A 14528-nucleotide genomic window follows, 5' to 3' on the forward strand; every position below is an offset into this window, starting at 1 on the left:
TTCGTGGTCGGCGCCTTGTTTACGTTACAGCCTTAGTACAGTGTTTCTGGAAGCACATATTGTGCATGCTGCATATAGTATGTCGTAGTACTCATAATCACGCTAATGGTGTAAACACAAGAACGCGGATTGTATTAGTAAGATCAACTTACCAGGAATGATCAATATATATATTTCAAAGTGGGAACAGCCTTTGATCAAGATTTGAAGAATTGTGCTCTGAATATTTTAGAGCGATAACCGACCTTGATAATTTAGCCGTAATAGGAGCCATATCAGACTAGGCTATAGCCTAACTTAGTCTAGGCTACAGCCTGTACGTTTCCAGGCTAGGAATTAAAGAGGTTTGACTTGAGACAAAGCTTGACCATGTCCCACAGGTAACAAATTAACTTAAATGCTATGATAAGCCTAATTATTTAAAACAAAAACTTGTTAAGCAAACATAACTATGACAACCATCTAGTGTGACTGATGATTCATTGGCAAAGTTCTAATTGGACTAGGCTAGGCCTAATTAGTAATTGTTAGAAAACTGTCATAGACCTAAGTTATCTTTTGATTGTGAGAATTAAACTAAATATGGACTTAAACTTTTAATGTTACTTTGTGAGCATAAGGCTTAGTTAAGTTACATCAAAGAATAGCCAAAGTTAAGCTAGTCCAGGCCACTTGAAGGGTATGAAGACTCGCGCAAAAAGAAACGTCTAATGCCGGTAATTTGACCTAGTTTCGAATGAGGTGTAACAGAAGTGTAAAACACCACCATCGATCCCAGAAAATACACACACAGCTTGCTACCGTCGGTTATTAGACACTAGTGTACAGTCAGTACATACAGCTGCGGTCAATACCCACAGCACAGTATACAAACGATACAGTGATGGACAACTCAGGTCCAGCTAAAGATAACAATTAAGGTATCACGTTTCATTACTGTCTGCATTTTGTAGCGACACGAACAAAACGTCACTTGCAAGCAACAAAGTTAACTTTTTCAGATGGCCGCACGCGGTTTGTGGCGAGTCTTCAATGCCTTCAACTGTGTATGCTTTAGCATTTCCCTGTTGAATGGTAGTAGACAATTTTCCTTGCTCATAAATAATATGGAAGACCAAATTCTCCAAATAACTAGGCATAGCCTAGCGTACTTTGTAATGACCTGCATTTGAAACAAATTAACACATCCTCTAAGTGATGGGGTTTGGGGGGGGGGTGGAGTGGTAAACAGAATATTTAATTCTGAATTTGGAGGGAATAGTCTAGGTTACATACATGAACTTTAAAAAACAAAAGTAAGAACCCTCAAAGTGTTCGATGGATACTAACTTAAAACGCTTCTTACAATTTCTTCCTTTACATCCAGCTATTACCAGAAGCAGTGGGTGCAGGCTCAAGAAAGCCTCAGTGACCTTTTGATCCAAGAGATACCTGCGGAACCACCCAAGCCCGAAAAGGACAGACTTACAGCTTTCCAGAACATTGCAACACTGTACATCAAGTACCTTCAAATATTTCGCAAATTGGAAGAGTGCTATGACCAAATTGTACAGCCCCAGAAACGTAGAGTGTTGCGGCATGTTCTCGATGGTGTCATGGGAAGAGTTTTAGAGCTGAAGAATGAAATGGTCCTTCTTGAGTTTTCAGAGTTCCATTATTTTGATGATATTCTGTCAGACTTGAAGTTAACACCAGTAAGTTTTGCAATTTTTTATTTTTTACATGCTTTGATCTAATGAGATATTGATCATTAGCCTAGTTACAGTTCATCATGTTTAATCAAATAAAGTTCAGGATTAACTCTTTCAAATAACATAAAAACATCCATATTAAGTTTGATACACCTGAAAGTGTTATTTTCTTTTTAGCATATCAAGTAGCATGTACACAAGAATTTAAATGCCATCACAGTTTACAACGTACAATATTAGCACTGATGAATCATTGATAAAATAAAGAGACAATAGGTATTACAATTCAATGTTCAATTTACATTAAACCTGTCGCGGATCACAACAATTTCTTTTCAACCGTTAAAAAGTTTGTCATCATAGCAATTATCCACTTTGGTTCATCTCTTGTGCATAGTAAAGATAACAGAATTTATCTATAAAAGTTGTCAAATAGCAACTTGGTATTCAAAGCATTGGAATACATTACCTTTGTCCTACTGTACAAACTGCTGCCTATTTATTGTAGCTTAGAATTATTAGAGCACAGGAGTTTCTCTTTCTGAGGTCACAGCCTTAAATCCTGTTTAAGCAATTAAATTATTATGATTATATTCTTAATAATTTACAAAACAAACATTTAATAAAACATCAAGCATTCCAGTTTGCATAAGGTTGTCAGGAAATCATTTTATATGACATCTTATATCAAACTGCTACCCAAAAACTGGCAAATTGTTTCTCAAAGATGTACATACCAGTTTTGGCACAAGGATTATTACTATTTTCAGTATTTTCAGAGAACAAAAATTCATTGACCTTACTACACTGCAACATAAAAATCAGATCACTTAATTTTTCATTAGGGTCATTCCTCATTAATTATTTTCCACAATTTTTCCATCTTCCCCATAGAATGACATCGAGGTACCAATCCCAAAGTACTTCTTGAATGAAAGAGCCAAAGCCCTTCAGGATAGGGAGAAACTTCTTGGACAGATCTTAGCCAAGATGGGACCACCAGAGGAAATGGTGGAGGAGGTTACCATGTCAACAGAGGAGGCGGTCCGTAACATTCAAGTACACGAGAGAGCCAGGCAGGGAAGACTGAGAGCCAAATTTATGCGAGAGATTCGACTTCAGGAGGAACGAGAGAGATTGGCTGCAAACAGAGGAGCGCCAACGCTAGATAACGAACTTGCTGCCGTCAGAATTCAAAAGGTACCGAACGACTTCACTTTAATCGGTCTTGTCCTCCCCCTCTTGCAATTTGGACAGTCATTTTTATCCAACTGTACAGCAGTCACTAACAGAATACAACTATTCATTGCATAGAATGCAAGGAGTTCATTGTGAAATGATTACATAGCAAATGTCAAATGTTTATGCTTAGATAACGAACTTGCTGCCGCCAGAATTCAAAAGGTACCGAACGACAATAATCGGTCTTGTCCTCCCCCTCTTGCAATTTGGACAGTCATTTTCATCCAACTATAAAGCAGTCACTAACAGAGGACAACTATTCATTGCATAGAATGCAAGGAGTTCATTGTGAAATGATAACATAGCAAATGTAAAATGTTTATAATGCTTTTGACTTATATTAAAGTTGTGTTTGATTATTTTTCTTTATGCTTTTGTTATCCTGCACAGATCTGGAAAGGGTACTCTGTCAGAAAACGTATCAAGAAAGAAAGAGAAGATGAGATGATTTTTATTCGTATGGTGAGTAACCAAGGCAGCACATCTCAGAAAACCTCATCCACAAACTTAAAAATTCTCCTGAAAATCTCCTGAAAAGAACTATAAGCTGAAAGAAATATGATGGAGAATTATGGAACAATACATTTTCTGTTCTGTTAGTGTTTATTATTGTCATGACATTCTTTCTTATAACAGTATTTATTTATTTATTTTCTTGTTTGGGATTTCATACAACAGACTGAACCTCCACTACCAAACAATTCTAAGAACACACCTCAGAACCGAGCGGATAAGACGGCATCGATGAGACGTGTGACGCAGGCAGATCACGAGAGAGAATACCAGAAGGCCCTGGTCACCATCAAAGACAAACTGAGGGATGTGGAAGGACCCGACATGAAAGAGACCATGCAAGATCAGATTAGACAATGGTTTCTAGAATGCAGGTAAAAAACAATAGGTTTCATTATGGTGTTTTGTGATTGTTGTTGAACATTTCTGACAACAGTTGATTCAATATGTACCCCCCTCCTTCTTCATCCTCCTTATGTAGAGAATACATGCACCTTGAAGAAATATGTATGGTATAAGATCCAAGATTTCAGTAGGAATCTGTGATTGATGGTTTTGTGTTAGGGACAATGGAAGTTTGCAGAAAAAGATAATTTTGTGTGACTGCTGTAGACGAATGACGTGTTATCTCTGCAGACACTGCGAAGACCTACCACACTTGCACAGCAGGGTTATGTCCAAAAATTGCAGGGATGCGTAGCCTTGCTATTTAAGAATTGGTGCTGAAGTTGTTACAGTAATTAACTGCTGGGGGGGCGGGGAGGGGGAGTCAAAAGAAGAAATACTTCATACAGAGCTTTCCTAATTTATCTTCATGAATTTGTTGAGCAGGGCAACATGGTAACTAAGGAAGGAAACTAGCAACTTTTCAGTCCCTCATGTTGTTCTTGTTTATTTTTGTTACCATAATCAGGGATGCTACTGGAAAGTTTCCAGATTTTCCTCCAGAAGATGAAGGAGGATCAGCACTGATTTTCAAAGAGAAAGACCCAGCAGAGGCAAGTATCACATAATAATTAAGAATAATATCAATATAATAATAATATCAAGATACTAATAGTATCAATATAATAATAAATATCGTCTATAAATTAACATTTTTGCCAGGAGTTGAAAAGCCTATTATAAAAGTAACAGCAAATGCTATTTCCATTTTTGTTTTAATTTATAACTTGTTATCTAATTTCAAGTCTCACTATATGTCACATGCTTCCTATAAGATAAAATTTTCATGGCTTGAAGACTTCCAAAAGGCCTAGAATCTAACAATTTTAACCATTTGCTAAAAAAAAATGCCAGTGAATAAAATAGCGATTGGCTAAATCAAATTCTCACTTGTATTTTCTTGACTTAAGATGAAATCACCATTAAATTTTGCACAGGCAGGGAACATGCAAGTATCTTGTATTTTTTCCTACAGGCAGATAATAAAATCTACTGGCATTTAACCAGTAAATAGCCTGAATTTTGGACAAATTGACAAACTGCTAGTCAATTGCAAGATATATAGCAGTTTTTGTACACAGGGACAGTAGTATTTTTAAGAGACCAAGTTCAAAGCTTTCAAAGCTGCTACACAAAAGTTGAATGCCATCATTTATATGTTCTGATACATTTTAATTGTACAAATTTTATTAAAAATTGTAGTCTTCATAGCATTGAAAGAGACTAAGTGTTTTAATTTCAGATCTAATGAAAATATCTATGGCAGCTATTTGGAATATATTAAATATTGTATAATTTTTATATTCATAATCTATGCCTTTTTTTTGTTATCAAAGATGGAAGCAGAACTTCAAGGCAAAGGAGAGGAAAAAGGTAAAAAGAAAGGCAAGAAAAGTGGCAAAAAGAAGGATAAGAAGAAGGATAAAAAGGACAAAAAGGGTAAAAAGGGGAAAAAAGGAAAAGGAGGAGATGACGAGGTAAGTTATTAATTTCTTCAAATTAAATGAATTCCTCTCATAAGCAGATCGTGCAGATATGTATTTGAATTTATTTCTTTAAGCTTCCTGGTTGGGTAGAAAAGCTTTCGATAGAATTTCTGACAAAGAAGAGATGCTCATATACCTTTTCACAAAATTGAAAAATTGACCTTAAATTATGATTTATTCTTCAAACAGGAGGAAGAACCAGGCTTCAAAATGCAACCGTCTAATTTCATTGGAACTGTGCAAGAGTCATCAACTGAATATACTTGTGAGTCTACGAAATATTTCACATCCATTTGTACCAGTCATGTTATTGTCAGCATCCCTACAGTAGTATTGCCATGTCATGAGGAAATATATTGCATTCAAGTTTGGGCATTGTAACCACCAAACGTTCTCGCCTTCTGGTATTTTTTGTTGAGGTGGTGAGATTCCGGCCTCCGATCATCAAAGTTCATAGTAGGAACCCATTCCTTCACTGTACCTCAGTGATGAGCATATGCCTCCAGTTGCATAAAGTTGCACAAGAAAATTCACACAAACTACATCTTCTTGTTGTTCCCTTTTTGCTTTACTCAGCCGTTTGGAAAGAGAGAAACGAAGAGAATAATTTCAACCAGAAGTCCGATTCTGAGCTGATTAAAGAACAGAAGAGAATTGAGGTTGAAACTGAGATCCGTTCGCAGGTGGATGAGCTTATGAGGCAAGAACTGAAAAATCTTAAACTGGTAAATTTTCTACAAACTATTTGTATAACATGAGTGCTTTCTTGCCATTATTTACCTACCTTATGATTTGCCAGATAACAGCAGAGCATTGAAACCTTTTAATATGATTTTTGAAAATACTGTCTAATTTTTCAAGTGTTTAAAGCATTACCCGACTTTCTTAGAATGGGAAGTAATATGTCCATAATTATTGCATACAATATCATGCATAATTATTGAAGAAGAGATCATATTTGAAACATATTTTTCAAAGTTTCAAGTCTTGAAATCTTTAAAGTTTTTTTACCTTAGTTTTGCAGCACCCCCAACATAGAGAGAGAGGGGAGAGTGGGGGGGCATAGACCACTAATAATTTTCATAGCAATGAATTTAATGGACCTCATATAATTTTCAGGGTAATGGTTTTCATTCAGGCATGATACCAGCTATATGTGGCATTGTCTACACCCCTGAACATTGGTTTGAATTCCCCCCACACCTCCCCTTACCCCTTCAATTTAAACCCGTTTAGGGTGCACTCATTTATGTTTACCACATTAAGAACAGTGTCAGAAGCTCACCATGGACTGTTATAATAGGTAGAGAAATGATACATACAATGAAACAAGTTTTCATCTGCTTTCATCTTGAAAGCATCTGCTTTTCATCTTCTAGAGTCCCTTCTTCGATTTGCATATATATTTCTTTTCTTTGCAATCGCACAGGCTGTCGATCGAGAGAAAGGTAAAGGCAAAAAGGGCAAAAAAGGCAAGAAAAGTGGCAAAAAGAGTGGAAAGAAGAAGAAAAAGAAGAAGAGTGGTAAAAAAAGTGGCAAGAAAGGAAAGAAGGGGAAAAAAGAAAAGGACCTCACTCCAGACAGGTAAATAAAAGAAGAAAATTGACCAAATAATGTCTTACAAAATGGTTGCATTATTAGGTCAAGACTCTGCACTCTGCTGATGACATGCTCAAATTGTGAAAATGAAGGTTTTAGACAAGAGGTCTAGTTTTATAAAGTTCATTTGTCAAAGTTAAACTTTGATAGTGAGTTGCAGTTTACATATTTCTTTTTTTGTTTTTTAAATGTATTTTAAGATATTGTAGGGCCCTGAACAGATTTAAGTGATATCAACATGGCAGACATGGTGAGCAAGAAACAAGGAAATCTTCTCCAAAATGCAAATTATTTCTCCAAACAGATCTACACTTTCATCAAAATTTAATTTGTCACTTCCTGAAATTTTTGAATTCATATATTCATTCGTTTGATTTATTTTTCTACAAGTTTGCACAAAAATAATATGAACAGCAATGAAGTCGCTCTGGGGGAAATACACAATAAAACCTGAGGGAATTGTCAGAGAGTGTTTGAAATGACAGAGAGCATTTGAAATGACCAAAGTAATATCCAATTTTATATTTAATCCAAACTGGAGTACATATGACCACTGTTATTGGACTTTTGATTTTTCATGCTGGAGAGTAACGGCCATTATTTGTCATGTCCAGTGTGTCACCAAAGCTTAATCTTTGACAACAGTTAGGAACAGAGAAAGGAATTAGTAGGAAACAAAATTTAACACCAATGACTTCATGGTTCTTAAAATCTATTGGGCCATCTGATTTGTCTGATTAATGAAAATAACTTTGTTAAGTTGTTCACTTCTATTCGTACTCTTCTCTATCCAGGACGATGGATTCTCTCTACGAAGAACTTGTGCGTGAAGGAATCCTGGTGAGGTGTCCCAAGTTTACATTATGTGACTACCTTGGAGACTACAGCTACCTAGGTACTACACTCCGCCAGGCAGACATTGAACCCATGCCTTCTCTTTCAGATGTCAGGCAGTTAGTGGCTCTGTATGGTGTCCTTCCATTAGGTAAGAAATATGTCTGAACTTTGTACTTATTGAATTATATCAAAACTTGTTACGGTCAAACCGTATATCACTACATGTATTTTGTTGAAATCACTTTATAACACAAGATACATGTACAATGTGTCAGGGATCATTATTGAGGGGTTACTCCCCCTCTCCCACCTCCCCTCCCCCACTATTTGGGAAAATTAAATTTCAACGCTATACCTATGTGAACATTGTACCCTATTGTTAGTTAAAAAGCACAATCTAGCGTACACTTTAATTACAGTTAGTTTCTATTGTAAACAGCTAAATCACTGTCAGAAAAGTTGTCCCTCATACTTACTAGTTATTACCAATGTGTCTTGACATGTGTCTGGACAATTTTACATATGCTCATGTAAGGTAGAGAAAAGGAGGACATATGCATAGTGAAATCCAGTGGTTAACCCTAATTAATACCCTAATCCTTGACATAGTTGTGAAACATGGAATTCATTCATTCATAATTAATACAGCTATGTACTACTTTGAAATGCAGGGAGATATGTCTGTAAATTTATACAGGAGAAAGCTGATTATTTTTTTTCTCTTTTCTAAAATTCCATAATTTATGCAAATTGTGAAAACTTCATTGTTTGTTGTTGTTGTTGTGTCTGTCAGGTTCACCTGCTGTCCATGAGAAATCACCACACATCAAATCTCTTCTCCTGGCTGGCCCGAGGGGCACGGGCAAGAGAAGCCTGGTCCATGCCATCTGTTCCGAGACGGGAGCCAATCTCTTTGATCTGACTGCTGGCAATATTGCTGGCAAGTATCCCGGCAAGAGTGGCCTCCAGATGCTGCTTCATCTGGTCATGAAAGTCGGACGTAATTTGCAGCCGTCTGTCTTCTACATGGGCGATTGCGAAAAGACTTGGATGAAGAAAGTACCAAAGACGGACAAAGTGAGTCCTAAAGGGTTTTCTGAAAGTACAGATGAATTTTAAATTTTGTCGTTATTTCTGTTAAATTTATAGCATGCTAAAAAAAATTTCTGAAGAAGTTTTCTGGAGGTTGGGACCCTTAACATTTGTCTCCAGAAATTGAGCAGTTTGAATTTGACTGGAATAACTATCGAATGCCCAAGATGGGTTAAAGTAGGTCCATTAGTTTAAGTTTCCTGGCATAATTTAGACTGTACACTGATCATTACAATGTTATAGATGACAAGTTAATTTGGTAAACCTGTAAATTTTAAAGAAACTAATTATTTGGAGTCATAATGAACTTTATTTCCTTAATTAACATTATTTTTTTTCCCTTTCTTTTTTGCCTTTAAAGTCTGACCCAAAAAGGTTAAAAAAGGATCTTCCTAAAGTCTTGAAACTGTTCAAGCCCGAGGACAGAATTCTGCTAGTTGGTACATCCAGATGTCCGTTTGAAAGCGAGATGAAGGGTTTGGCTGGTGTCTTCCAGAAGATGATCCTGATACCCAGACCAGATTATGCGTCACGAAACTGTAAGTCAATCTCCAATACATTAACTGTGTTCCATTGCTCGGAGGGGTACATCCACGGTGGGCCACCTCTTCTGAAATATTGTTTTGATGATAAAAATCCCTTTCAAAACTAATTGTGGGAAATCGAGTTCCTAGGTGGGAATATTATATGTTATGCTTTGCATGTGAACTTTCAAGCATTTTGTCATTGAGGAACGACCTTCCTTTTTGTCTCTAATGGACTAATTTACCATTTTTCTCAACTTCTCATTGTCATTCTTCTGAATAGTGCTCTGGCGAAGTCTCATACCAAAGAGCAAGGGTATCCTTAGCGAACATCTGGACATCAGCTCACTAGCTAAAGTCACCGACGGCTACACCCAGAAACACATCGTGACCGCCTGCCAACAGGTGCTGACAGATAGGAGAGTCACTCAGCTGGCCAAGAGACCACTCGTTGCCTCTGAATTCATCCCACCGCTCGCTCGTATTGATCCCATTTACAAGGAGGAAGAAGAAGCATTCAAAGTAAGAATTCTTTGTGACGTACAAATCAGCAACCTCCGTCTTTAAACCCTTTGCAGTTCTCACTTAAAAATTGTTTTTAATATTATTATTCTTCTTTTAGCATTTTTTTTAGTATTTAGTAGAAAGATATGCTAGAAAGAGCTTTTTAACTTCCAATTTGGGAACATTATCATGTAGGTACCCTCTGCCAAGGGAATGGAAAACCCCCTTAAACCTGGTACACACTTCCTCCTGGGCCTCTACATCTTTTTCCGCTGTCAGGAAAATATGTTAACCATAGGCTCGCTAAAAAAATTTATGACAGTTTTCTTCATTTGTTTTTCCATCACAGACCTGGTATGCCAAGACACCTCTCGGTAAGAAGAGGGCCAAAGCTGCTGAGGGGGGTGACGAAGATGACGGCAAGGGGAAGAAAGGAAAGAAAGGAGGGAAGAAAGGCAAAAAGGGAAAGAAGAAGAAGTAGATTGTTACTTGAGAAATAATGAAAGATATTGAAATATAATGTACTAATAAAACTGTGACTTTGTAGCTTTTCACTATTTCTGTCTTTCTCTTCTTATGAAAGGAAGGACATAAAGGATTTAGACCTACAATTTGATATTTGCTAAACGTTTTCAAAAGGTACTCTCCTGCAGAATTTGACCCTCCAAAGTATTACCAGGCATCAAGGATTGTAAAATTAATCAAGAACAAGGGTTTCAGAATGAAAAGTATGTCTGCTTTCTTTAGTACGACCCCAAGTGAAAATTATTTGACTTTCTAGCATTTTTTGCCTTTTTGTTTTATTGATGACCTTTAAAACATGTGGCCTTACTCTAGAATGAGAACATTATCTTGAAGAACCCTTCCACTTGAAATTAAGGCTCATTCAATTACAGCCAAGTTCAAATTTAATTTGAAAATTCACTTGTTAAATTAGCAATTTATACTGAACTGAACCTACTTCAAGAGCGAATCCTATCATTAGTTTAACATCTTTTGTTTTAATGTCATTAGAGATTAAAGTCTATTGTGATAGCCCATTAGATGAAAAGCATAGTTTGGTTTAATGATAGGAAAATGATAATAAGGTAATTTTCAAATTTAAAGAATATGAAGAACAATTTCCAAGATAGTATGAAAGACAAAAGTCACAGCTAAATTTTTCAACCTTCGTCATTGAGACATACAAATGTTTTCCTTTCGACAGTTTTACTTTTGGAGCCTGGCCCTTGTCTTTATCAGCTGTGAGTTAACAAAGTCAAACTTGGTATCTCATAGACTATTGAACAGCTTGTCAGGAGAGTTTACATTTCAAATCTATTTTAGATTTAGAAAAAGAACCATATAAATTACTGCTTATCAATTAAAAAAAACAAAAACAAAACTGAAGTACCGACTGTAGCATACCATCCAAAACGATTTAAATATCAGGAAACACTAGACATTTGTGGTTTCAAATATAAAAAACAATATACTTTGACAAGAAGGACAAGCCGTGTTGTTAATCACCCTTGAGTGCCTTGTTGTTTCAAAGAATTTTTTTCCACAGAGTTATGAGAATTCATGACACAATGGACTAAAATGAAAAATATCAACTTATCTCAGGAAACCAGTTTTAGTGTTCAACCAGTGCCTTCATTTATCCGTCCTACAAAATTACCAAATATAGAATGATCTTTTTTTAAACCTTTAAAAAGGAAAATTTACCAAGTTGATAAATTCACTGAATACTTGTAAGTAAACAATTGCTCTGTTGCATGTTCATATCACTTCCATACTGCCGTGTATAGCAAATCCATTTAAAGATTCATTTCAAACTTTTGAAAGAGATATTTACAAAGCACTGGACTGTCCATACATTTGCACACTCCCATGTTCAATGTATGCCTGGATTAGAATGTAAATTCACAGAGCTTGATTTTCTTCCTCTTGGCCACTGGGGCCCCATGGCTGAAGGCCCTCATAAGATAAATTTGGCCCTGAATTTGTGCCATTTTAGATCCATTCTTGATGCCTTTTTTGCTTGTTTAGATATCTTCAACTGTAAATTACATACAATTGTACAAAGATTGAGAGAAATAAAAAAAAGTTACAAATAAATGAAAAGTGTATTGTTCTTTTCCTTCTAATTTGTCTCAGTTCCTGACTTTTTTTATTCCAGTCAGTAGAAGCATATTAAACTAAATCATACTCTTTGAAAAGAATTGTCTTTTAACTGAACCGCTCTGAGCTGATAGAGTACTGTCATCTTCATAGAAAAGTTCTGTGATCACTTAGAATGCTTTGATCTATCTATTTAAGTTAGCATTTGCCTAATTAATTTTAAACTCTCAGATACTAATATGTTGGTGGAAAGATCAAACAGAGAGATTAAACAGATTAAAAAGATTAAACAGTCAACCTCCATAACAACTGAATGTGGTTTAAAATACATAGTTTTTTTGTCATAATGTAGATCTATCTAGACAGAGATTTTCAGTTGGTGTCCATGAAATGTTTCTGAAGGGTGACAATCAAAGTTGACACTCAACCATTTTTAAGACAATGGCAGTGTATCTTGACAATTCCAAAGCTTACTGTTTCCTCACATGTTTAGTAAAACCATTTAGGGTGCACCTTAATGATTATTCATCCTCACTAATACAGTAATTAAACGTTAATGCTATCAATATCCAATAAGTTCTATGCATATCCCATACCAAAATGACCTCCAACTGTAACCTACAATTTATAGTTTACACTCAAAGGTAACTATTCTAAGGTTAAAAAGCTCAGAGGATGCTGAGTGATCAAATATACCTCAAGGGTGAACTTTTGTTCACTCAATATGTTAGCATAACAGATACATACATACATACACACATACACGCATACACGCACACACACACGCATACTCTCCGCTTGCATGCACGCATAGGTTACGATTATCATCAAAATTAAAAATTGACAGTTAGACCGTTGGTGAGAACATTAGACTAGTTTTAGACCTCATTGATCTTTGTAATTCCAACAATATTTCAGATACTCTTCTTTTTCTAGATTTTGAAAAGGCTTTTGATTGTTAATTTGGACTGGGAGTTTCTTTATCAAAGTTTAAAATTATTCAATTTTGGTCCACATTTTATTAGGTGGGTTAGAACTTATTATGGGAACGTTACATCTTGTGTTATTAACAATGGTCATCTCTCTCAGTATTTTAGTATTTCTCGAGGTGTAAGACAGGGTTGTCCACTCAGTCCTTACCTCTTTATTTTATGTTCAGAATTGTTCACATTCATGGTTAAAATAGGCTGTTGTATGAAGGGTATATCTATTAATAACTCTGAAATTAGAATGTCTCAATATGCCGATGATACTGTTTTATTTTTAGATGGTTCACGCGCTTCTCTTGTAGAGGTTGTAAACATTCTTAATAATTTTACTGCCGCTTCGGGTTTAAAAGTTAATTTTAGCAAATCATTTATTCCATTGGGTGCTATGGTTTCAAGGGTTCCCTGGTATTTTCATGAGTATTGTTTTAATGTTAATCTTGGTCCCGTGAAATATCTTGGTGTCACATGTACCACAAAGAATGAAGATTTCTTTTAGCTGAATTATCTTCCCAAATTATCCAGGCTCAAACAGTTACTTGGGATGTGGACTAAACATGCACCATCTGGTAAACTAACTGTAATGAAGAGTTTTGCAACTTGTTTTTCTTTTTAGTGTTCTACCAAATCCTCCTCTTAGTTTCATTAAAGAGGTTCATATAATTTTGTATAATTTTATTTGGAACAATAAACCTTATAAGATTAAACGAAGCACCCTTATTAATAAGAAAGTTAACGGCGGCTTTGATATGACAGATATTGAATCTTTCACTAAAAGTCTAAACTGGACCTGGGTAAAACGGTATTTAGCCCCTCAGAGAGGAAACTGGAAAATATTTTTTGATTTGTACCTAAAACAGTTCGGTGGTGCTTTTCTTTTAAAATGTAATTTCAATGAGAAGGCAGTTTCTTGTATTTCTAATAATTTTTGCAGAGTAGTGTGTGAGGCTTGTGCTGAGTTTAATTTTTATCATCCAGACAGTAATTACGGTAATGAAATCATATATTGGTTAACGATAAAGTGATTTTCCACTATGATCTTTTAAAACACAGAATTATTCATTTAAAACATTTCATTAAAAATGATGGCTCGGTAATTCCATATAACACGTTTCAAGCGAAGATATATATTAGCAATTTTCCTTGTACTTCATACTTTGTGATTATTCACGTCATTCCTAGTCATTGGAGGGGGTACCATGATTCTGATTTGCTCCCAATGAGTGAAAATAACTTTAATATGTGCATGCGCACACATCAATTAACCAAAAATGTTTATAATAAGCTAATTACCGGTCTAATTTCCAGTGAAAATAGATTGGAATAAGATTTTTAGGCTTCCTTATACGGCTGTGAATGACCCAAAGTATCATATTTACAATTGCGTTTTCTACATCGTATTTTAGGCATAAATAGCTTGCTTTATAAAATGAAAATGGTCAATTCTCCACTTTGTTCATTTTGCAAAGATGCCGATGAAACACTAATGCATTTGCTTTATAATTG

General features: G+C 35.6%; 1 protein-coding gene across 1 annotated transcript; it reads left to right on the plus strand.

Moving 5' to 3' along the window:
- The first annotated feature begins 66 nt into the window (after positions 1-66).
- Positions 67-12039, plus strand: LOC139960964 (dynein regulatory complex protein 11-like). Its single transcript, XM_071959699.1, has 15 exons — positions 67-380; positions 1367-1694; positions 2586-2891; positions 3324-3395; positions 3612-3820; positions 4360-4444; positions 5228-5368; positions 5567-5642; positions 5954-6102; positions 6807-6961; positions 7771-7961; positions 8607-8890; positions 9267-9444; positions 9713-9951; positions 10283-12039. Exons 1-15 carry the CDS (start codon positions 370-372, stop codon positions 10412-10414), a joined length of 2556 nt encoding a protein of 851 aa, XP_071815800.1. The 5' UTR covers positions 67-369; the 3' UTR covers positions 10415-12039.
- The last annotated feature ends 2489 nt before the right edge of the window (positions 12040-14528 follow it).

This window comes from Apostichopus japonicus, chromosome 20, assembly GCF_037975245.1.
Source record: "Apostichopus japonicus isolate 1M-3 chromosome 20, ASM3797524v1, whole genome shotgun sequence".
NCBI lineage: Eukaryota > Metazoa > Echinodermata > Holothuroidea > Aspidochirotida > Stichopodidae > Apostichopus > Apostichopus japonicus.